Source organism: Equus caballus, chromosome X (genome assembly GCF_041296265.1).
Source record: "Equus caballus isolate H_3958 breed thoroughbred chromosome X, TB-T2T, whole genome shotgun sequence".
Lineage (NCBI taxonomy): Eukaryota > Metazoa > Chordata > Mammalia > Perissodactyla > Equidae > Equus > Equus caballus.
The window spans coordinates 29,743,504-29,770,093 of NC_091715.1; the positions used below are offsets into that span (position 1 = coordinate 29,743,504).

Consider the following 26,590-nt stretch of genomic DNA (forward strand, 5'->3'; position numbering starts at 1 on the left):
TAAACTCTTTATGTAATTTTACATTTAGGCAAACTAACTTCAGTTTTATGAAAGTTATTTTTATAGCTGAAGGGACTGAGTATTATTTGAGGGTGCTTTCTTTTATTTTCCATGATTTTTAATGGTAAGCCACGTTTCATTCGCCCTTTGATTTTTCATTGGATTTGTTACCACTGCATTTTTTTTTTTTTGATAGCTACATTCCTCCCCACAGGCCATACCCCTGAGTTGTTCCTAGAGAAGCGTAGAGGAGATGAAATTTCATTTGGCCCATAAACACTTTGAAACATTTATTAACCTCAGAATGCCTGCTGGCAATATGGGGGCAAGTCAGGTAAACTTGGAAGTCCCAGTGTGGTAAATGTTCATGAAGTTACACATGGTTTGAGCCCCCTCCACGCTGCAAGGCTTTCTCTTACTTCACCCACCTTCCTTTCCCCCATTACTGGGAAACCATCATCCTACAATAAGCAGTGCAGACTTTTTCAAGAAAAATATGAGATGAAAATCTGAAAAAGAGAATTTTGTACCTAATGGTAGTTATTTATTCTTGGTGGTCACCTCTGGGTTCCTTACCAGTGATACTACGAGTTAGTCTGTAAAGATTCCACATGCCTCTGGGGTACCAATATTTTAGCTTCAGGGGACACCACTTCAAATGACATGTAGAATATGAAGGAGCTGTAATTCCTGTTTTCCCAAATCCATGTTAATTTTATGGACCCTCTAATTCTTGTTTTTAATTGATATAATTGACATAACATTGTATAAGTTTGAGGTGTACAGTGTTGGTTTGATACATTTATATATTGCAATGTGATTACTACAGTAGCATTAGCTAACACCTTTATCATGTCACACAATTGTCATTTATTTTTTGTGGTTCAAACAATTAAGATCTAGTCTCTTAGCAACTTTGAAGTTTATACTATAGTATTGTTGACTATAATCACTATCCTGTACATTAGATTTCCAGAACTTAAATACTAGTTGCAAATTTAGAACCCTCTCATTCTTGAAGGAAACTGTAGAATATGGAGAATGACTATTGCAAGTTTTAAAATTTGACACCATCAAGCTGTATTCTCAATAATCTCATTATATTATTTTGTTCACTCCTCCAAATACAGTTTAATTCCCCAATAGTATAAAGCCAGTTTTCTGGGTGTGGAGAGAATGTATGCACAGAAAGTGCATGAACCCTGAACCCAAGGGAATCACATTCCAGTGGAGAAGAGAAATCTGAAGAAGGTTAGCCCAGCTCACATGGAAACTTTGTGTTAATTTGAAGTAGCTACCCCCTCCAGGTGGATGAAAAAAGCTTGCTGAACACATGGCACATTCATAAGAATCGGAAAAATGCATTCTTTCCTTCAGTGAATGCAACATTGAGCTGGGACAACCTTGCCCTCAACAAGATGCCCCTTGCAAGACGTAATCTTTCCTTGTGTACATGGTGTCCTGGAACATGTCCACTAATTTCTATAACACAGTCAGACAGATTGTGACCATTTCTAGAATAGAGGGAAGGGTGTGTTTCTATACGATAGCACAGGCAGGAATAATGGATTAATAGAGGAGTTTGGGTAAGAAAGGTGAGTAGAAATTTGCCAGTAAAACAGAGTTTGGGCTGGGGAGAAGTGTGTTCAGGAGAAGATTCTAAGAACATGAGGCAAAATAGCTAAGCATGAAATTTCATGGACACTTGAATTGCCAATTCTGAGAATGATTTGTTGGATATGACAGAAAATGAGTTGGATAGATCAGTCAGACTGATAATGAGGAGGGCAGTGAATTTTAAGTTGAATAACTTAATTTTATTTTTATTCTTATTGAAAGCAGGAACTCAATGGAAGATATTTAGCATAGGCATTATCTGATTTCATCTTTGTTTTAGAAAGCACCTCTGGAGCCGAAACAGAGAGTAGATTAAGAGTTGGAGACAGAAACTGCAGACCGAGAGAATGGCTAGGAAACTCTTGCAATCTCTTACACTGCTCCATGCACCTCCATTCTATACAGCCCTCTGCTTTTTGCTTACTAGGAGTAAAGACAGAGAGAAGGATGTGAGAAGCAATGGTGAAAAATGAGATGGTGATGATAGATTTGGGGGAAGGAAGACGAGGACAAGAGAAAACTATAAACATGAATATTGATACAAAGATCAATGTTAATGACACTTTGAGTAATAGTCACACTTGAAGGGAAGCAAATTTTCATTTACTTGTAGGGCAAATTGGTGGCAAAAATTTGAAGAGAACTCTTCTGAAAAATATGGTGATAAAGGTGAAGAGAGACTGTTAATCTCATTGCCACACTAACTTCTAGAGTCTAGGCCCAGCTTTCTGTTGTTTGATGAGAAGTTTTCCTACAATCTATGGTGTCTTTTTATTAAACAATCAATTTATATGCCATTTAAATATATATTGCCTTCTCCAAATGTCTGTGGAATAATCTCTCAGGCATGCAATTAGGATTGCGTTAAAATTGTGTTAAGAAAGTTTTAGTGCAGGCATATAAATCTTTTTGTACGGCTCCATCTCACCCTTGCTGAGTCTTGTAGCTCAATCATTATATGAAAAATAGTATTTTAAAAGAACAGCGATTATTCTTAGTAGTCAGTTTCACATTATAATTATGGCAAAGTCAAATAGTCAGCTACAATGATTAATGATCTCTCTCTAGTATATAGAATTTAACATTTTAGAATTTTAGCTTTAGTCTCATGTGCCTGTTTAGCCCTCAAAATAATATAATATTGTTCAGCCAATTCAAACAAATAAATTACAAAACCTATCAAGATCTAGGCCCAAGATAAGAGGATAAGTGGAATTTAAGACCTATGAAAAAACATGGGAATTTTCAGAAATGCTTTTTTTTTTTTTTTTTTTTTTAATGATTGAGGTTATTTGTATCTGGAGGACGTCCATGGCATGTCCAAGGTTACCCAACTAATTAGTGACAGAGCTGGGATTAAAACTTGCCTGCCAATTCTGTGTTTGTCTTCCTCCTTTCTGGGTCATTAACAGCAGGTCTTCTTGTAAAGTTGCATGCAACTGTATTAGTTGACGACTTGCATTTAACTAGATAGACAGGAAGAACAAAATATCTTTTGTCAGAGTTTCTTACAATTGACAATGGGCTTTGGCCTCTTTCTGGGAAATATAAATCCAAGTAAACTTGCTGACTGGAAAATATGAAATTAAGAGCAGAAAGGAAATTTAATATGTGACTATTAGAATATCCCTCATTGACAAGTGTCTATTATGTGTTGGATAATTTCATTTCCCTTGTCACAGCCTCTAGACTGAGAATGTAAGGGACTTTTCTACTTTAAAAGAGTTCTTTGTTGCATTTGTATTCCTTTCCTGGTCTGATTTTGTTTAAAGAAAAGTGGAGGGAAATTGACAATACTACAGATGACTTTCCTGAATAATTTCCTGACATAGCATTATTTTCAATTAAGCTTCTTTTTAATAAAAAAGAACATTGAAAGTGAGCAAGTTAGACAAAATAAGCTTTTGAGAAATCTTAATATATTGTCTAAGATGTGGAATTAAATGGAATTGAATGGAGACTTAGTTACTGATATTTCAGTTGGCTAATCAATGGCTAGGAAGCTGTTTACAAGTTATATTTAAGAAAAATATTCTGGCAAATAGCAGTTTGCTCCTTTTCTGTCAACTTCCATGAGTTGTTTTTCATTTGCATGGAGTAGACAAGCTATAAGATCAGGTTTCATTCAGGCACACATTTAAAAAACAGGTAATTATGATAACTCTACTCGCTGAGTCTGATTTCTTATGAATACTATATTTTGGTTAAAACAACTGATTTTTAGATAAAAATAAAAACAAGAAAATAGTAAAAATTTAATATATCATTTTCTCCAGTCTCTGGGGAACTGATGCATTTGTAATCTACTTCAATTGTCATTGAAAATTTCACATCATTTATATTGATTACTCAGTTGTATTTGTAGTAAAATACACACACACACAGAAAACACATTTCAGATTGCTAGCTTAGATTTATGTGTGCAAAGTACGTGGCTGCTTAGGAAACATTGCCATTTGAAAATTGTATCTAATGTACCCTTTATTACCAGGAGTGCATGGATTTAAATACTAAAAAATTAAAAACATTCAAACTTTTCCATATTCCTTTTTTCAGCACAAATTAAAGATAATTGTGGATCATAATCAGTAAAATTTTATGGAATATTACCATATGAAAGTAAATGACGAAATTAATTTTATTATAAACAAATCTCAATTGGAGAGGGATAATAAAGCTATAAATAAATTGACCTCACAATCAGAAATTACTTATGCTTAAATTGTTTCCAGATTAATTTTTAATTTTTACCATTTCACTCCTCTGAGATATTTACAATATCTTGGCATATATATTTTTATTATGTGATCAGTTTACTTTTATATATTTTATGTATATATTGCCTGCTCAAAGATATCTTTGGAATAGTCTGTAAAAGCATACAGTTAATATTAAGATTGTGGGTCAGTTCAAACTAGTTACAATCCCAGCTTTGAAGTTAGGTTTGTTTCCTTTTGCTTTCCTAGTAGTTAGTTGCATGCCTGTCACAAGCAAATTCTGGTACGAAATTCTTCATTGTGTGTCTTAAACCTAAATTTACCCGTCTTCCTTTTCATCGATCCTCTCAAGTCTTGGCCCCACCCTAGATCTTTTGTGTCAGCATCTGCGTTTCACAAGATCCCCAGGTGGTTTGTATGCACAGGAAAGTTTGAGCCCTAGTCTCAAAGAATGTTCCCAGTCCATTTAAATGGGTCTCTTAAGTACCTGGTAAATGCCAGGCAACGGGTCATATGTGCTACCTCATGTAGTCCTTACAGCATCCTAACTATCATTCCACTTCTTAAGATTTAAGCATTTTTATCAGCACCACGGTCTAACCAACTGAGCTAGCCGGCCAGCTCACAAACACCGTGTGATTTCACTCAGATGTGGAAGATAAACACACACATGGATAAAGAGAACAGATTAGTGGTCACCAGAGGGGAAGGGGTGGGGGTGAGGGCGAGAGGGGTAAAGCGGCTCATATGGATGGTGATGGATAAAAACTAGGCTATTAGGTGGTGAACATGATGCAGTTTGTACAGAACCTGATATATAATAATGTATACCTGAAGTTACACAATGTTATAAACCAATATGTGATCAATAATTTAAAAAAAAGATATAAGCATTTTTATAAAAGCCTTTACTATGGAAAATATAAAATATACACAATTCTAGAAATAAAGCTGGGATAAATCCCCCTGTTCCCTTTGCTCAGCTTCAACAGTGCATGGCCAAACATGTTTCATGATTATAATGAAGCAAATCCCAATCATCACATAATTTTATCCACAAATAATTCAGTAAGTGTCTCTACAACCAAAAGGTTCTCTTTTTTTTTATATAACCATGATACCGTTACTTCTAGAATATTGTGAATTTTTTTCTTCTTTTTATTGCAGTAACATTGGTATAGCATTATATAAATTTCAGGTGTACAATTTTTTTTCTTAAAAACATCAGACATCCAGGCTTTGTTCATATTTCCCTGATTGTCTCATGATTGCTAGTATATTTTTTCTGTCATTTCATTTTAAGTGTCTTTGTTTGAATTGTAAGGGAGGAAAAGTAATTTTTCCTCCACCCTTCTGGGTTCCTGACTGAGATGCCTGTAGTAAAAAAAGGTTAACAAGAGAAAAACAAACAGAAGTTTATTAACTTGTATACCTCGTGTATACATGGCAGAGGTATACATGAAAATGAGTAACTCCTCGAGGTGGCTTAGAATTCAGGCTTAAATACTATTTTAGTAGGGAAAGGGGAGAGGGGATGTTGGCCACATAGAGGAGAGGAAATGATTTTTAGGAAAGATGAATGGGCCCTTAGAAGAATAGATGGGAAATATGACAGTCTGTGTATGGTGTCAACTTCTAGTCTCTTCCTGTGATGAGTCATTCTTCCCTCGTTGATAAAACTCCCAGGGAGGGAATTTATGACAACTGAGTTCCTTTTGAAGGATCTCTCTTTAGGCAGCTAAGGAGAGTTCAGAGAAAGCCTCTCCTTGCGTTTGCTGATTTTCAAGTGCCTACAGCTCAAAATAATCAATATACCAAACCAGCGTATTTTGGGGTGGCATGTCCTGAACCCCTACAGTCATATTTTGGGGTGGCATATTCTGCTACCGTTCAGAATCAAGATCTAAATAATGTTCATCTATTGTGGTTGAATGATATGTCTTTTGAGACTGTCTCTCTCCGTCCTTTTCGTTTAATCTCTAGGTTCCTAGAATAAAGGTTTTGTTCGTCTCATGTTACGAGGAAGAACATGGAACTCGGGGATTTAGTAAGCTTGCCTGAGGCTTACTAGCTAGTAAATGACAGTGCCAGAATTAAAACCAGGCTTGCCCACCTCTATTGATTTTTTCCTCTCTCATGTTGCTGCCCTTGCATCGTTCCCACTTTTATTTTCACTCTCTCTGTTTAGTCTTTTGTACTTTTTAACTGATTACTTATTCTAAAAGATCTTCACACCCTCACTTGCTCATTTAGAAAACTTCCACTTTAAAGTACAGACTCTTGGGGACTCAGACACCCTGCAAAAATGATGTCACTCCCCTCCAACAATAAATTACGCATTGAAGGAAAAAAATTTCCTCTTTTGCTTGATTGTCTATTTGTTTTAAGCTAGCAGCCTACCAAGGATATTTGTAGCTATAAAGATCAACTTCTGCCACTGCCATCCTGGGACCTTATTAATCCATCTGCATATTCTGGTTGTGTGCATCCTTTCCCCTACGCTATGGTGGGGCTGTATTTAAGCCGTACCTTTCTCCCCATTTAGGTCCTATGTTGCTTAGTAATGCACAATACATGGATGTTTTTATGATATACAGATTTTCGTCATAGCAGAAAGATTTAGCCTAATTTTCTTCTGAGCTTTGAAAATTTAATATTATTATATGGTTGTGTTCTAGATTGGAGAATTAATATATGCTGTGGAAGGAAACGGTATGATCCCCTTGCCTTCCAGCTTCCTTCCAATGAGTTCTTCCTCAAATCCACTCGACTACAGCAGTTCTCCAGAAGAAGGTACAGTTTATGTATGTTTTATTTCATTTATGATGTTGCAGGATGGGACTGATCCTCATATAGTCACCTAAGCATCCTCGTGGCAAGTTTTTCCAATATGTAATTAGATTTTGGAAGGCTCCCTTTTCACTTTATGATATCAGCATCCATGTAATAGAGCACCATTTTAACAAATTAAGAAATGTCAATGGTGATTCCTTTTTAAATCTATTTTTCCGTTTTCAAGTAAATTGAAATTTGGCATTCAAAATATTTACTTAGAAAAATTTTACATTTCCCAACTAATTTGAAAATCGCTACACTTTCAAATTCTATATGTCATAATATAACCTGGACTTCTACCTTATATTCTAGTTTAAAGTATAAGGTTGTGAGAGAAAATGGCAGTTCTTACCAGTCCTTGACAGATGTCTTTCTTCACGTTTATTTCTACTCCTCCTACCTTCTAATCGCTCATAAGAGCACAGTGGTCACTGCATTTTTGAGCATGTTGATGATGTGTCTATGAAAGAACCATTGCTGGAACTCTTTTTAGAGAATACCAGTAAAATATCTTTGATTCCTGAAGGCATACTCTTGAATTATAGTCATGCGCCACACAGCAGTGTTTCAGTCAACAACAGACTGCATATACGACGGGGCTCCCGTAAGATAAGTACCATATAGTCTAGGTGTGTGTGTAGCTATACCATCTAGGTTTGTGTGATACACTCTATGATGTGCGCACAATGAGGAAATCACCTAACGGTGCGTTTCTCAGAACATATCCCCGTCACTGAGCGATGCAGGACTGTACTGAATTAGGGTTACTAAAAATGTGTTACCTGTATATTTTTATTCTGGTTAATGAAGGTCATAACTGCAGTTTTCTATTTCAAACCCCCCAAGTCCATCCTGGATAACAATTTCGAGGGCATGAATGATCATTGCAGTCATGAATGTTTCTGCTTCCTCTAGAGTGTAATAATGAAGATCCAGTTCTGTATTTGAAATGCAAGCTCCGTCAGATCCTGGATGTGGACCTTAGATTGCCGCTGATTAATGATGCCAAGGAAAAGGCTTTGGTTTTTGCAGCGCAGCAACAGATGTCGAGTATAGAGTATGAGAGAAGGTTGATTACAGGCACTCTGGAGAGCAGTAGTGTCCGCGTGGCCATCGCCCTCCTGGGACTGACCAAGATTGAGGTGGGAATCGAGGCCAGATGATGCACTTAAATTCATCTCTCCTTAAAAATATACAGAGCTGTTACTACTTAATCATAACAATATTTTTACGTAGAAAAATGATGAAAGCTGGTTTTCCCCAGAAAGACAGCTCAGTAGCTTTTTTCCTTTTTCCCTCGCTAAATAGTAAATCTACAACAAGGCATTCTACTGGGTAATTTCAGGCATGATAGTGTAGTCACTTAATTCACAGTAGTCCTCAATTCTGGCTGCACTTTGGAATGTCCAGGAGAACTTAAAATAATACCAGTGCTCAGGCCCTGCTCCAGAACAGTCATATCCAAATCTCTGATAAGGAGTGGCTGAGGACACGTTCTGAAAGTGACCCAGGATGTTCTGTTGTGCATCTGGAGAGGATCGTCCCTGGGGTCAGATTACCAGGCTGAGAATCCAGACTCTAACACTGTGGACCTGTGTGACTGTGGGCTGGTTACTTGAAAATCGTCCAACTTTAATTTTTATATTTTTAATCAGGAAATTTTGGTAATTTATGGAAAAGAAGTGAGATAATTATGTCAAATTCTTAGCACATTACCTGGTATATAATCAAGTACTGTCTATATGTATGGCATTGTTGTTATTATTATTACTACTACTATAGACTCTATTAGTACAGCTTGACCTCTGTTTTATAGTTGAAATGAGGTACAGTCTATTCTCCACAGAGCCACCAAAGTGATTCTCTTAAAATGTAAACCTGCTCCTGTTGCTCCTCTGCACAAATTACTCTGCTGGCTTTCCAGCTCATGTCAGAATAAAAACCAAATTCCTTAGGATGGTCTTCATGACCCTGCTGGTTAGTCCCACCTCCCTGCTTCTGTGATCTCAGCATCTCCGCCGGAGCGCATGCACTCATGTTGCTCCCGCAGCACAGGTCTCCTTCTATTCTTCAAACGCCCAGGGCGTGCTCCCCACGGCCTGCACACTGTCTTTGTTACTTTTCCCTGGATATTACAGGCTACCTCCTTCAGTTACTTCAAGTCTGCTGGAATGCTCTCACTGAGAGTCTGCTTTGCTAACTTCTATTTTTTAAAAAGCATCACTTACCTCCACCAGGCCCTCTGAAAATCCTAAATCTCCTTCAGTTTTCTCTTTCACCTGAGAGTAGTGTATTTATGTGTTTACTCGTTGTCTGTCTTCAGCAAGGGCATTTGTAAGAAGATATTTGTTTAGTTAACTCTCATATCACCAGTGACTAGGAAAGTGTTTGCTGTGCCAAAGGTAGTCACAAAATCTTTGTTCGGCAAAGGAATTAATGGTAACTGTTTTCATCCTTGTTGAAGATTTACCTTCATTGACATACATTACAACAAAATCCTTGGCATTGTAGGGGTGATTTCTTTTTTTATTTGTCAGAAGGCTAGAATCAATGCAGTCTAAGCACAGATTTCTAACAGTTAATGATGATATTTGATGGACCACCTGGATTTTTAAGTTCTGATGAGCCCCAAAATAAAAGCCCCTAGGCTCTGATGCCTTCTGGACTGACCCATCCACACTGTGCATCTGAGAAGCTGATGGCTCTCTTCAGCTCATACCAAAATGCTTACTTCTACAGAACAGGGAATGTGCGAAGATTTATGTTCAACTTTCAATACACTATTACAAGAAACATTTTCAATATGTGGCCTTTTCAAACGTTAAGCCTAGCATAATGCTCTTTCTCTCTGTTTCTTTTTCCTCTTTCTTTCTTTTTTCTGGTGAGGAAGATTGGTCCTGAGCTAACATCTGTGCCAATCTTCCTCTATTTTGTATGTGGGACACCGCCACAGCATGGCTTGGTGAGTGGTGTGTAGGTCCACACCCAGGATCCAAACCTGTGAGCCCTGGGCCACCGAGGTGGAGTGTGCGAACTTAACCACTATGCCACCAGGCCAGCCCCTGTTTCTTTTTCCTTTTAAATTCATTTTCTTCATTCTTAGCTGTTGTCAAAACATTTTATTTAAATGAAAAATGCTTGAGGGAGATGGATTTTGTCCATGGATCCCCCTTCTATTAGTTATGCATGTATATAGTTTCTACCTTTCTCCCTCTACTTTTAGCTTTCTCCCTGGAACCCAGCACACATTTTGTGTTTAGTATTGCATTTATCAAATTGTATTTTGTATAAGATTCATTTTTATGTTTGCCTGTTTCTCTAGGATTGTGAATTCCTAGAAAGCTAAAATCTTATGGGTTTTTTGTTTACCCCTCAATGTCCTGTGTGTCAGGGGTGCTCTGGCATTGCTTAATTGAATTGAACATGAGCCTGAACAAACAAATGATGCTTTAAACCTGGACACTTCATAGATATAGGCTGATGTCTATCCAGGTGGTTTCATAGCCTGATGTTTTAGTCTAAGTCATCTTGTTGTTTACTTCTTCTTGTTTCCCTCCCACATTTTCCAGATGAGTATCTTTATGTGTACGCTTCTCTGAATTTGTTAGTGGAAATAATAATAATAATAATTTATGAATAAACATTGGCTTTTTAAAAATTATAATTGACATGTTTTAAGTAGTCTCTAAATTTAAAAATTGAAAGTTTTTTTCACCTGGAGTTTACTGTTTTTTTTGGATTCTATGAATATCATGCATTTTTTGTTGTAACTGTAGGGGAGGAAGACATTTCCTCTACCCTCTCTGGGTTTGTCTGGCCCGAGAATGAATTAAATTCACATGAGACAGAATAGCAGGAGAAAATTAAAGAAAGCTTTATAACATGTGTACATGGGAGAGGCTCAGGCAAGCTGAGCAACTCGCCAAAATGGCTGAAGCCCCCACCTTAAATATCATCTTCAGCTAACGACAAAGGAGGATGTTGGGGGTGGAGGGGGAGTCGATCATGGGAGATTACCACACAAGTACAGTAAACAAAATGCAGATTTAAGTCCTTGCCTTTGGCATTGATTAAGAGTTTCTAGAGATAAAGTCATCCCCGTTCTTCCTGGTACAGAGAGGGAGGCATCTTTACTGATGGAGATTTCCTTTACAATGGAAATACCTCCTAGTAAAGGGTAAGTAAATTCTACTTTTCAGTTGCTTTCCTGTCTGCAAATTAACCAGCCCTAAATCCTCATGCCAAAGAGACATATCTTGGGGTGGCCAATTCCAGGCCCCCACATAGCAAAAGCTCACTAAATGCTGAAAAGAACTCAAGAAGCGTTGAATGTGCCAGTTTAAGAAAACCAGCTACACCAAATGAGAACCAAATGAGGCTCATCTTAGTGTGCTTATATACATCTAGTCATAAAGCTTTCTTTTCAAGTGCAACTATCAATGCACTCTTGAAATACCATAATGCTAATACTTTTTGTAGCAGAGCAGTAAATAAGATTAATTTTAAAAATACTCTTTCCTTGTATAGTATTTTACACCTTTTTGTTCCCCAAAAATGCTTTTATGTGCACTTTTCAAATTATTTTGATGACCTCATAGAGAATTATAGAGGTCTCTGCCTCCCAGTTTATTACTCTTTTCCTTACCCTGCATAGCCTCCAAATCATATGTTCACTTCTTAGTCTACTACCATGAAATTGTTTAATGGAATAAATGAAAGTCTAGAATGCTCTGTTATAGCATAAAATTGCTGTATAACAGATAAAATCTAAAATCATCCTTGAAATAAATCTGTTTAGAACTGAATCTATTTGAATAAATGTAATCACTTTTCTACCAAAGAAAAGTGGCATGTCTAACTAATTTTTTATTATACAACCATGTGCAATTTGAATTTTTGAAATATTTATAGGGTAATGGCAATATGATGTATCTACTTTATTTACTGTGAGAGACAGGATCTTTTGTCAGGAGCGTGAATTTCTGACACTTCACCACTTAGCACTCATTTATTGAATTCATATCTTGCTGGCCATTAATAAACCAACTCTAATATATATACTCAGTGGTTCTGGAAAGATTCAGAGCTTACAAGGTAGTTTCCTCATATTTTCTATTAACTTTCTCATGTTTATGGTTTAAAGGCCCTGCTGTGTACTCTGGGATAAATGGCAGGAAAAATCATTGAAATTTTGAAATTTGATATGTTTAAAAAAGGAAATCCAGGGGCCAGCCCTGTGGCCTAGTGGTTAAGTTAGGCACACTCCACTTCGGCATCCTGGGTTCAGGTCCCAGGCGTGGACCTACACCACTAGTCAGTGGCCATGCTATGGCAGCAACCCACAAAAAAAATAGAGGAAGATTGGCACAGATGTTAGCTCAGGGCGAATCTTTTTCAGAAAAAAAAAAAAAGGAAATCCAAAAGATCTCCTTGGTGTGGATTCAGATGGGCAAAGGAAAAAGTTTTTGTATTCGTATGATTTAAGCGCACTGTAAATCATGAAGTAATCCTCTTGGTATTGTCAAAGATAAACAAAACTGGACAGTAGTTAAGAACAATAAGGATAAACTTTATTCAGTAACTATTGCAATAGGGAGGATCCAGCGGGAATTGAACTCAACTTCAGTATGCGCAGAAGTAACTGGGAGTATTAAAGGAGAGATGAGAAAGTGAGGAGGGAGACTGAGCTGGGGCCTTGTGCAGAGTCAGGGAAATGGACATTTACAAGAAGTGGGAAGGGATTGGTCAGTGTGATCTGTTTTTGTTAATTGATGCTTACCTGCAGAAGAAACAATCTTCTGGAATCTTTTTGACTGGAGGTAGTAATGCAAGTTAGACCAAGGTACCCACCTGGCTGGGAACCTTATCTCCTTGAATGTTTGCATTTCAAAGAGAGGGCTCTGAGGTCCTTGAGTAGACAGTTCTGGCTGGTGGAAGATTTACATCTCGAAAGGGGAGAGAAAAGATTTATAATTGCAAGCTTTCTAAAGTAACTGCTCTAAGAGGGAGTTCAGGGGCCTATCTGCCTATCACCAGGTTTTGGCTGGAACAAACAGTATATTCTCCTGGCAGCATTAAGCTTTCTCAGGTAGGCACTTTAAGGAGGACTGGAATGATCTTAGGGATATGGACTTGAGCTGTTAGAAGCTATGTTAGTGCTTGTTCAAGTCTCCTAGTATGTGTATATGAGGGAAGGGGGTAGACAAAATCATTTGTGCTGAGAATCTGCAGTTTTTATAGAGCGAGTTTGCAGCCTAGTTGACAAGAGGGCTTGGAGGAGCCTGACTGGAGTGTTCAAAAAGAGAGTCTGTGTCAATACATATTATTTTGAATGACTTGAAGGTATAGAAGGCAGATGATATATATTTAAGTTAAAGAGCTAGTTGCTGATGTGAATACATAATTTATTCACAGTGACTAGAAAAATTAACCAAACCCAAACAATGATAAATATAAATGAATTAAATTTCTACACTTACATGATCTTAATTACCAAAATAAAGTAGGTGGAAAATGTGACTTTGTATAAAAACATACTTGTGGATTTTATAGATAATGAACCCAGTGACTGAGACAGTTGCTAAAGGCACCAACATTTATGTTTGCTGAGTAATGATATCATGATCACGATCATGATGATGATGACAATGGTGACAATGACAATGATGATGATGATAATAGCCAACATTTATTGAATACTTAAAATATGCTCCAAGGACCTGGCATTTATTATACTTTGAATACTCTCACCAGGGAAAGGCAGTGTGTGCTATTATCACCCATATTTTACAAATGAAGACTTTGTGGCTTTGGTTAATAACCTGGCCAAGCTTACTTAGAGTTGGGGTATAAATGCAGGCAGGCTGGTTCCAGAATGCTTGGTCTAACCATAGGGCTGTACTACTTGGTTAGCAGTAGAACATCCAGATAAAAATAAATGGTTGCCTACCTCTGTGCTCTGCATTGCTTGGTTCACACTTAGAGAGCTAGGTTTCTCTTCGGTGTTCCATTTTAGGAAGGGCAGTATTGAGCTAGATTGTGTCTTGAGGAGCATACACAGGGGCATGAGGTGTTGTAACCCACATTGTATAAGTACTGGTTGAGGGACAAAATTATCTAACCTATTTAAAAGGGATATATAGAGATCTGTGGAGGGGCAGGACCTAGTTATATGTATTCACAAAATTGTGATTAGTGAAAGAGAGGGGACTCACTCTGTATTGCTAATAAGAACTGGAACTGTTAGGTAGATGTTAAGGAGTACAGGGTTCAACTCAAGGAGGGAAGCACTTTCTCAGTGCTGCTAGCCAGTGGAATGGTTTCTTCCTGAAGCAATGAATTCCTCAACACTGAAAGAATTAGAGCAGGGAATATTCAGCATCTCTCAATAAAGGCTGACTCCCTTGATTCTATGAAACGTGTTAGTGTTGTGTTCCACCAATTGAATAATAACGTGTCTGAATATGAACAAAATTCAATCCCTTGGTGGATTTGTTCTCAAATATGGAGTGTAAATGCATAATGCTATCTTTTGTGTTTTGGAGGTAGAAGAATTTCATTCTAATTTTACCCTCTGTTTATTTGCAGTTTTCTATGTTCCTTAATACCTCAAAGTTGAAGAAGCCTAAGTCCGTTTTATACATAGCAGAACTGAGCCTTCCACAGCATTTCAGTATCCCCAAGAAAATCTACTTTCCTCAAATTCCAGAAACTCAAGCTAAATTGACTCAGTCTGAAGGAATTGAATCTGCAAATACAACAGGTAATCAGTAACATGTGGACTGCAGTTTCTAACACTGTCTTAGGCACTGTGAAATACTAAAATATAAAGAAGAGATGATGCCTACTAATAGGATGTTCTTAATGTAATTGAAGAGATAGTTCAACTACCAATTATCAAAAGATATTTTGCGTTATAAATAAGCAGTGTACTACATCACCGTAATATAAATTAGGTACTGAATTTGGGTGCTAAATTACTGGTACTGAAATTTGCAGGCTTGTCTTTGTTAAAGAAAGTTATCTGATGAAGACAATAAGTGCCCTTTGAGAAAGGTGAGCTCTTGCGTTGGAGTAAACTTGGTTACAGAAGTTGTGCTGGAGTTGAGGCTTAGGCTGGCTCTAAAGGATAGGAGAGATGTTGATGTCAAGAGCATGTCAGAGGAGAACAATACCATTTATGAGTAATATATCTTTGGTCTGGACTGGGGCCTTTATTAGTTGAGTACTGTCAGGGAGGAGGAACATTTCCTCCACCCTCTCTAGGTCCTTCTGGCTGGGCTACGAATTAAATTGTCATGGGACAGAATAACAAGAGAAAATCAAACAAAGCTTTATAACTTGTATACATGGGAGAAGCCCAGGAAAACTGGGTAACTCGCCAAAATGGCAGAGGCTGTTGCCTTAAAATACCATCTTCAGCTAAAGACAAAGGAGGATGTTGTGGGTGGGGCTATCAGTTATGAGAGATCAGCAGAAAAGCACAGTAAACAAGAGTAAGGTTATTCTGCAGATTTAAGTCTTTGCCTTCCACCTTGATAAGAGTTTCTAGAGATAAGGTCATCCCCCCTTCTTCCTGGTATAGAGAGGAAGACATCTTTACAAATGGAGATTTCCCTTAGAAATGTAAATGTCTCTTACAAAGGGTAACTTCTACTTGGTTTTCAGAGCTTTTCCCATGTCTGTAGTTTTTAAAAGTAACCAGCCCAAAATAATCCTTATGCCAAAGAGACGCATCTTGGGGTGGCCAAACCTGATCCCCCACAGTACCTACTCTTGGGCTCCTGGTGGTTCTTAATTCCGTTTCTGTGATCAGAAAGGACTAAGCCAGATTTAATAGAATATTAATAAATTTACATTATTAAATACAGTGATAAGATGTAAACAATGTGACTAAATAATTTAAAGTATTCAAAATTTACATTTTTCTTTCACTTCTTTCCAAGCTGGTGGATAATTATAGGAATATAATTTCTTTACTATGGCTATTCCTACAAGGTACAATAACTCCTGTGTCATGGATTCTAAGTTACGTTGTGCTAACTTTGGTTTTGTTAAGTTTTCATTTATTATTTTCCTATGACTGTGTTAACTATAAAATATTTCTAAATCTGAAATGCTGGTTGCAAATTATAAGGTACAGGGTAATCTGTTCACTTTGCCTTCCTAGGATCTGAGATCCCAGATTCAAATGCTAAGTGGCCAAGCAGGTCACAAGGATTTAAGAATTAGATCTGGTCTAAGGCAACAGAGATGATGGAGCCTATGACAAACTGGGGAGTAGATGCCCTGTCTAAACGTTCAAATTCAAAACAATAAAAATAAAAGCTTGAGCTAGCCAAACAACTGTGAGGGCATATTTGACTCACCAGCTATCAGTCTGAGACTTCTCATGTCAAGTTGTTGTCTTTTTTTAAATCTTTATTACCTCCAGCTTTTCAATGTGCTGAAGTGAAGCATTTATTTTGATAACTTTTTAATTCCTTTTGAGATCATTGGATAAAGCTTTGTGTATTATAAACTCAGTTAAGGTTATCAGTCCAAGCAATTCATTTATTCAGCCATTCATTCAGCAACACTACTGAGCATCAATTCCTTTGGGCAAAATCATGAAAACTGCAATATTTATCTCTTTTAAAGACTAACAGATAAGTAGCTCTTTTAATAGAATAGGATAAGTGATATTGGTAGAGAAGCACTTATATAGAGTGTGTTTACAACTAAAACTAGCATTAATACAGTTAATTATATAGGATAATTCAAATTTTAAAGAATTTCACTCAGTGAAAACACATAACTAAAGATACACAGCAAAGACTTGAGATGAAACTCACAGTACAGTCTTACTAATGAAGACTGGCGTATTTAGATGCTGTTTAAATATCAATAAGTATGAAGTTATTTATATTTAAAAGTCTTTCAGATAGTTTTCTAGGGCTGTTATTTTCCTTTCATATCAATTATTAACTGTCCATTTTAGTAAGAAGATTATTGTGAAAATTAAGAAAAAATAGAACTGCAAAAAATTTTAAAAGATTATGCATAAAACTTCTAAAATGTAATTGGCCTATCAGGGTTCAAATCTAACTTGATCTATAGAAGAAGATTTCGGTCCAAATTTCTGTTTCCATTTCCTTCAGCATACATTTAAATAAAGGAAGTTTACAAAAACAGAGTGTTCTAACTCAGCATAGTAGCAGGTCAAATAAAATACACACCCTAGACAGTGTGCATTCTGCTCTTAAGCAGTGGACTTGGTTAATGAAAAGGAAGAGAATGTAAGCATTTTAACTTTAATAAATAACATTCTATTGGAATTTGAGACAAAGAATATTAGAGCTAAAAACTTATTTTTATGGTGTAAACCAGTTTGAAGAGAACAAACCAGCAAATTCCTAGCAATAAATATAATAATATAGAAACAAATCCTATTTTTTTATGAGTGGCATGGGGAAAGAAAGAGATGACACACATTTGTGTGGAGAAGTAGAGACAGCTCCTATCACAGATTGCAGGAAAGGTCTGGGAGTGGGGTCATATTTATAATCTCTTGAACTTCTAAACTCACCAAAACAATCTAGTTTTGAGGTATTAAAATTGACTGTCTTCTGCCCTCTCATATTAATGTTGCCTGTCAGTCTTTACCTTTTTGAAATTCTTAATGAAATTTCTGATTAACAATAGCTAATAGCAAAATTATTAAAAAATAATCTACTTAAATCCACATCTATTTTAGCCCCATCATTTGGAAAAGTATTATTTTTCCCATTCTACCATTTAACATTATAATGCTTTCATCTGAAGAAGACAAAGCTGTAAAGAAAGTTCATGTGCGCACAAGTAGGTGCATCAGTCTTTGCAGATGTGACAGATGTACGTGTATGACAATTTCCCATGGAGAAGAGACACCACCTGTTGTCCCACTTCATAGATCTCAGAGATCCTGTGACTCCTTTATGTTTGTGGACTGGGTTGGGTCTAATATTTATTGATCACTGACAATGTGCAAAGCACTGTGATGGTTGGTTTGTATACTTTTTCTCTTTTAATCCTCCCAATAGATATTTCTGTCTCAGATCCCATCTAAGCATTCAGCCCCGTACTTGCTTATCCAGGACTCTTGCATTTCTCATAACAACCTTTGCATTCTGTTATTAGTCTTCTCAAACATCCTGTTCACTCCAATCTTTTCCCCATCTCCACCCTCCACTGGGCAAATGACTGTGCCTCCTCTCTCACGGAGGAAAGGGGCTAATGAACACACATTCTTCCTTAACCCCCTCGTCGCCTTCCCTCATCTCTGAAGAATAGGAATCTATCAATCTTGCTATGTGTGTCTTTTATCGTGTCCCAGATAACCTGTTCTTGGGCTCTTCTCCATCATTTATCACAGCTGCTTCTCTGAGAAGTAGTTCCTTCACTTTTGGCTCCCAGAGTTTCTCAAGCTTCAGTAACTAAAGAAATTCATACCTTTCCCAGGGTAAACGTACTTCCCAGTAGAGGGATCTGCATTTGCATTTTCTGTTCTTGAATGACTAATTCTTAACTTCTCATGTCTCGTTTTTGCTCTGCCACTGCAGCACAACAGTCAGTTGCTTTCTAATTATCAAATCCAGGGGGCTGTCCTCAGTCTACATCTTACTGGATCTCTATTGCATTTAACCTGGATGATTAAGCATCTACTCTTAGAATTCTAGACATTTGAGATAAGGCTTTATCCTTGTTCCCTACATTTTGTCATATCCTTGGCAAGATTTCTTCTCAGTCTCTGTGAGTTTTTCTGTTTATCTCATTACTGTGGGAATCTTTAAGGCTCTTTTCCTACTGGGGCTGTCATTACTTTTTGGCATCCCCTAGAGGATTTTGTATACTCCCATACTTAGAACTACCATTAACATCACCAACATTTATCTCTATTCTTACCATTTTCCTTCTATTTTCAATTTATATATTCAGAAGCAGACTAGACCTGCCTACTTTTAAATAGCAAAGAGATATACAGATACATCCCTCAAATTCAAAATGAATACACTACTATTCTCCATTTATTTGTTCCTCATCATATAATCTTTATCATTTCATATAATGGGACCTGTCTCTAGAAATCTAGGCATACTGCTCGAAGCTTCTCTCTTTTGAGCCATACCTGCAATTCATCTTGTAGTGCTAAATTTTCTGTGATTTATTTCCTTCTCTTTTTCTCTACTCCCATAGCTGTGATGCAGGTCTTCATTAGCACTTTACAAATGGAGAAAATTACCGCATCTACCTCTTCTGAATAACGTGCATATTTTATGAGAAACATGTTAAGAATATAAATGCTATGATATACTTCAAACATTGGCTATTAATAATATTCTAATCTTGTCACCTTAAAGCCCTTCACCTCTAGGCACAAGAATGATTAAATCTGACCATGAAATATTACTGAAACATTTAGTAATTTCAGGGGCCAATTTACTTTGATACCAAAGAAGCATAAACTTTATGATTCTTCACTTTTTTGATCCCCTTTCCTAGTCTCTATACCTAGTTTTATGTTTGTAATTTTACATGCTTCCTCTCAAAGAAGGCCCCCTACATTGTAAAAGCCTCAGGCCCCATAAAACCTGGACTTTTACCTGGGTGGAGTTATTGACCTAAAATCACATCTACTTGTGGCTCTGGGGATGTTGAAATTTATGGACAGGAAGAGTTTTATGGACCTTAAGTAGGCAAAGGTAAGCAGCAGCCCTCCAGTGGACCCAGGAGCACTTATCTAAGTCACCTCCCCAATATATAGGGTCCTCTGTGTTCTGTACCACCCATGCAAATGTGTACAAGAGCACTCAAACGAAGCGCTCTGGGCTGGCTTTGCTGATCCACTTACACAGAGCTCGAAAGCCTCATTCCTAAAGGTTATCACTTCAATTTTTAGTTTTTTGTGTTGACCCAATTTCTTCTCTCTCAAGGGATATATGGCGGATATGTTGGAAGCACATATTGTAGGAACACTGTTCTTCTCTCCCTGCTCCCATCTAATTCCAATTTTCTTAATTTTCTAATATTTGCTAGTAATCAGCTGTCTAATAGGTAACAAATATCCACTAAATCCTTCCATGACAGCTGTTTAATATGTAATGTGATTGTAAACATTTATTATGAACTAACACTATATGTAACTCTACCTGTTTTACAAAGATTAAATGCATTATTGTAATAGCTAAATTATCCTTCAGTATTAAAATGACTGCAAAATTGCTGCAATAAAAATAAAATTAAGTTCCTGCTAAACTAAAATGTATTAAATATTCTTTGAAATATAAACCCTGCATCTCTGCGTTATATCAAATAACCACAAATACATTTCAAATAGAATAGAAAAATAAATTTCATTTAACAGAGTATCATTTTAATGTCAGTTTTAATGGTTAAACTGAGTTTAATTGAAGCAATCTACTATATTTTATTGTCAGCATTGCCAGGGGTCACCTAATGTTAAAAGTGTGCTGTAATTTTCTCAGTGTCTTGAGTTAAGCTTATGGTATTATTATATTTGTTATATTTGTTTTTAGCAAAAGCTTTTCAAATTTGTGGACTTTTTGAAATAGGATTTCTTTAATTCACTTAGAAATATAATTCAAATACATTTTTCACATAGAATCACCACAATTGTAAACCATCAAGTTGAATTACAGTCTATAAAAGAATGGGATGAAATTCTGGAAGGACATCAATAATCCATATACTACATTGAAATCTCATAAGATCACAAAGGACAAAAGCCAGGAAAAGCAAGGAACATACAGCTCTGTTGTTGATCTTTAAATTTCATTACAAATATAATAGGTTCTGTTATAGTCTAGCTTCTGAGAAAACTTGTAAGCAAAATCATATAAGATAATACCTGTCATTTGAATTTGCATCAAGTGAAAAATAAAAAGATATTTACCTATACTTCACGTTCAAAACTTTTTTCTTCAATTTATTTAGGTATTTCATTTTTGACAGCATTATCGAGATATCCTTCACATATAATGCAATTCGCCAATTTAAAGTGTATAATTCACTGTTTTTAGTATATTCATAGCTATGTGTAACCATTACCACAGTCAATTTTGGAACATTTACATCACCTCAAAAAGAAACCAGTACCCTTTAGCTAGCGACCCCCTATCATCCACTCCTCCCTCCAGCCCTAAACGATCATTAATCTACTTTCTCTTTATATAGGTTCGCCTGTTCTGGAGATTTCATATAAAAGAAATCATATAATATGAGATATTTTGTGACTGGCTTCTTTGACTTAGCGTAATGTTTTCATAGTTCATCCATGTTTTATCATATATCAGTCCTTTATTCCCCTTAATAGCCAGGTAATATTCCATTGTAGGACTATACCACATTTCATTTATCCATTCATCAGTTCATGCACATTTGGGTGGTTTCTACCTTTTGGCTAAGATGAATGATGCTGCCATAAACGTTAGTGTACAAGTTTTTGTGTGGACATATGTTTTCTTTTCCCTTGAGTACGCACACGCACACTCACCTGGGAGTAGAATTGTTCAATTATATGGTAACTCTGTTTAAACACTTGAGGAACTGTCAGATTGTTTTCCAAAATGGCTGTACCATTTTACATTCCACCAGCAGTGTATGAGGGTTCCAGCATCTCCATATCATCAACAACACTTGCTATTATCTGACTTTTTTATTCTAGCCATCCTAGTATGTAGAAATGATATCTCGTGTGGTTTTGATTTCCATTTCCCTGGTGTCTAATGATGTTGAGCATCTCTCCATGTGCTTATTGGCCACTTATATTATCTTCTCTGTATAAATGCCTATTCAAATCCTTTGCCCATTTTTTAAATTGGTTTGTCTTTTTATTATTGAGTTGCAAGTGTTCTGTCTATAGTCTAAATACAATACCTTATCAGATACAGTCATGCGCTGCATAATGATATTTTAATCAACAGTGGACATATATGATAGTGGTCCATAAGATTAGTACTGTATAGCCCAGGTGTGTAGTAGGCTATACCATCTAGGTTTGTGTAAGTGCTTTCTGTGATGTTTGCACAACAATGTAATTGCCTAATGGCACGTTTCTCAGAACATATTCCCGTTGTTAAGCAACGCATGACTGTTTACGATTTGCAAATATTTTATCCCATTCTGTTGGTTGTCTTTTCACTCTCTTGATAGTATTCTTTCAAGCACAAAGGTTTTAATTTGATGAAGTCCAATTTCTCTATTTGTATTGTTGTTCTTATTGCTCTTGCTTTTAATATCATATCTAAGAATCCATTACCAAATTCAAGGTCATGAAGATTTAGCCCTCTGTTTTCTTCCAAGAATTTTATGGCCTTAGTTCTTACATGTAAGTCTTTTCTTTTCTTTTCTTTTCTTTTTGAGGAAGATTAGCCCTGAGTTAATGTCTGCTGCCAATCCTTCTCTTTTTTCTGAGGAAGACTGGCCCTGAGCTAACATCCGTGCCCATCTTTCTCTACTTTATATGTGGGATTCCTGCCACACCATGGCTTGACAAGCGATGCCATGTCGGCACCCGGGATCCAAACCAGCGAACCCCGGGCCGCCGAAGCAGAACGTGTGGACTTACCTGCGTCACCAGGCCGACCCCCTTACATTTAGATCTTTGATTCATTTTGAGTTAATCTTTGTATTTGTTTGAGGTAAGCGTCTAACTTCATTCTTTTGCATTTGGCTATCCAGAGGTCTCATCATATTTGTTGAAAACACTATTCTTTCAGCGTTAAGTGATGTTGGCAGCCTTGTTGAAAATCAACTGACCATAGATACATTGTTTATTTCTGGATTCTCTAGTTTATCCCATAGATCAAATGTCTGTCCTTACTCACTGCCACACTTTACTCATTACTATTGCTTTGTAGTAAGTGTGACTCCTGCTACATTGTCCTTTTTAAACCATCTTGTTTTGGGATCCTTTACAATTCCATATGGATTTTAGAATCAGATTGACAATTTCTACAAGCAAGCCATCTGACATTCTGACAGGTATTGCCTTGAATCTATAGATCAATTTGGGAAGGACTGTCATCTTAGCAATAGTAACTCTTGCTCATGACCATACAATATTTTCCCATTTCCTTAGATATTCTTTAATCTTTTTTGACAATGTTTTGTAATATTAAGAGTGTAAGTTTTGCACTTCTTTTGTTAAAGATATTCCTAAGTATTTTATTCTTTTTAGTAATATTATAAATGGAATTGTTTTAATTTTATTTTTAGACGATTCATTTCAAATGTATAGAAATATAGTTGCTTTTTGTATATTGAAATTATATGCTACCTTGCTGAATTAATTTTTTAATTCGAATATGTTTTACTGAATTCCTTAGGATTTTCTATATACAAGATAATGTCATATGCGTTTAGATGGTCTTACATCTTCCTTTCTGAAATGAATTCTTTTTATTTCTTTTCCTTGCCTGATTGATCTGGTAATACCTCCAGTACACATTAAATATAAGTGATCAGAGGGGACATCCTTGTCTTCTTTCTGAACTTAGAGAAAGAATCCAGTCTTTAATGGTTTAAGTATCATGATAGCTGTAGGGTTTTCATAGATGCTCTCTATGAGGTTGAGGACCTTCCCATCTATTCCTAGTTTGTGTCATTTAAGTTATCTAATTTTTGACATACAATTGCTTCTAGCATTCTCTTACATTCCATTTTATTTCTGTAAGGCAGAAGGAGTGCATCCACTTTCATTTCTGATTCTAATAATTTAAATATTTTCTCTTTTTTTCTTGGTTTATGTAGCTAAAGGTTTATCAATTTTGCTGATTCTTTTCAAAGAACTAGGTTTTGGTTTCAACAATTTCCTCTATTGTTTTCTCTTCTCTGTTTCACTAATTTCTCGTTCAATCTTTATTAGATTTTTTATTCTACTTTCTTTAAGCTTTTCTTTAAGCTTAGGTTGCTCTTCTTTTTCTAGTATCTTAAAATGGAAGGGTAGATTACTGATTTCAGATCTTTCTTCTTTTTTTCTTATAGGCATTTACAGCTATAAATTTCCCTTAAGCACTGCTTTAGCTGAATCCCATAAGTTTTCAAATCTTTTATCTTCATTTTCATTAAAGTGTTTTCTAATTTCTCCAGATATTTTTCTTGACCCATTGGTTGTTTGAGTGTTTTAACAGTTATAATAGATGTTTTGGGAGGCAAGTTGAAATATTAAGAAATACTCAATACATAAATGAGATAAGCGTAGAGCTTCTCTGTTCAAAACTAGAGAAGATGCTCCAGAACTGTCGGTTTGCCCTTCCCCCACCTCTTCTTGTATCCCCAACAGTGACTCATGAAGCAGATTCTCATAAGGCTCTGATGAATACAGTCTGAAAGCCACTGATTTACTCCAACCTCTACGTTTTTTAGATGAGGAAATTGAAACACAGAGAGGTTGAAGAATTTAATGAGATTCAAGTAGTTAGTGGCAGAATTCACTCTTGAACATACATCTTCAGCCTCTTTGAGCAAATTCAACAAAGATAGATTGAGAGCTTACTGTGTGCAGGCAGTGTTTAGGCTCCAGAGATATAGCAGTGAACATGGCAGAGAAGGTCCCTGTCTTTTAGAAATTTGATGTGGAAAGTTGTCCTGGTGTTCGCCATGCTTGGGGCATCTACTCTGAATGGCATTTTCAGCATTGGCTCCCACTCTTCTGTGGCTCATTCTTTCATTCCATCTTGTGACTCAGAGTATTACTTTTTTGGATAACTAGCCAGTTAGATGTACCGAAAGTGGTTGTAGCATAGAGAAATATGACTAGCCACATGAGAATTCAATGCAAATTTTGACTTTAGCAATATTGCTTCAATAAAAGGGTCTAGCCCTTGGTTTTTGATTTTAAATGTAGTGACTAGATTGACATGTTAGATAGGTATAATTGTCAGCTCTGTTCATAACTCTCAGCCATTTGTATTTTAAATAAATTGTTTCGACCAACGTAGTATCTGATTGAAAATAATTGCATGGTCTTCTTTCCCTGTTTGATCAATTTTTCTTTTACTACTTGACAATTCTGGTGTAATAGTCACTCTTATTTTACTTTTCAGAAAAACAAAATGAAGATGCAATTTTATTTTATGAATCCACTTTATATTTTCGAGCATGGAGGTTAAAAAGGGATTTTAAATTAAGGTTTATTAAATTTAATGCATAGAACTTTAGTATAGTGAAATTTAGAAATGAGTAAAGTAATTAGGTAATTTAATTGTACTTACATAGTTTAGAAAATCCTCTGATTTTGCTTGTCACTGCTGTATCATTTTATTTTTTGGTGAACAGAGTATAAAACTCCTTTTCATTTTTAAGAAATAAAAGTCAGTAGAAAAATAATATCTGAAGCAGAATTTGTCTTTAAGTTTGTGAGCAATTGTAGTACTAATGTGAGTGCAATGAATGCTAACTAGTGGCATATTCCATTGTAATATTACACAAAGGTGTAATAAAACATAATGAAGGTATTTGAAATTAGCTTCTTTGTAACATTATGTCTGATTATTTACCATTCCTACAGTTAGTAAGTTTCTTTATTTTACCATTAAACATGGAATCTTAGAGAATTTTTATTTTGTCTTTTATGTTTAAAACATTTTGATCTTTGTCTTTTGTGTTTTAATAAGTACAGTACTTACGAACATCTTATCTACAAATTTCAGAGTCTGACCATTGATATTTATATTTTATTTATTACCCTGCTTTCTGTAATGCTTTTTATCCTAATCTGAGTCATTGATATATGCATCACCTTTGAAGAATGTGTTCATGGGCAGTAACTGAATCCTCTGCTCCTATTCCCTAATCACACTTCTGGGTGCAGGGCTCAGTCCTATTGATCAAAGTGTTACTGTCCTCAATTCACAAGGATGTCTCATGTCACTGCTCACAGATTCCTTGGCTGAGTCAGAAAATTGGGTCATGTGCTCTTGTGATCTGGCCTCAGCCCAAGCAGCTTCTATGGTGGGCAAATGATTGGGCTGCTGAGAATAGTCACTCCCATCTCTTTCCACTTCAGGGTAGGTCTTCTCCAGTTCTTTCCTTTGCCCCACCTGTTGGGGGGTTATAATCTGCTTAGAACATTGAGTTTCTCCCTTCTGTATGAACTTTCCCTATTATATTTAGAAGCATCATTTTTTTTCTCATTTTATTTCCACCCAACAACCTTGGTGTTTCTCAGAAAAAGATATTTTAGACTTGCAGTTAACATTGTGTTTTTTGCGATGGATGTTATACAATAATGTATAAATCTTTACCAGAATAATTGAGCTGTAATTGTGTGATTCTGCCAAATTGTAAGATAATATGGAGAGAAGGAACTGGAAATACCTACTGGAAAAGTTAGGAAAGAATTGCTGTGAAGGATTGATAGCTTGGATTAACTTTTTGGGGCA

At 36.2% G+C, this 26,590-nt stretch overlaps 1 protein-coding gene across 1 annotated transcript in view; it reads left to right on the forward strand.

Moving 5' to 3' along the window:
- The window catches only part of CFAP47 (cilia and flagella associated protein 47), a 423,229-nt gene that overhangs the window by 244,988 nt on the left and 151,651 nt on the right, over nt 1–26,590 (forward strand). Inside the window, exons 43-45 of the mRNA XM_023634518.2 lie at nt 7,013–7,127; nt 8,085–8,311; nt 14,757–14,931. Of these exons, the coding sequence (XP_023490286.2) occupies nt 7,013–7,127; nt 8,085–8,311; nt 14,757–14,931 (517 nt within the window). The remainder of the gene's footprint in view (nt 1–7,012; nt 7,128–8,084; nt 8,312–14,756; nt 14,932–26,590) is intronic.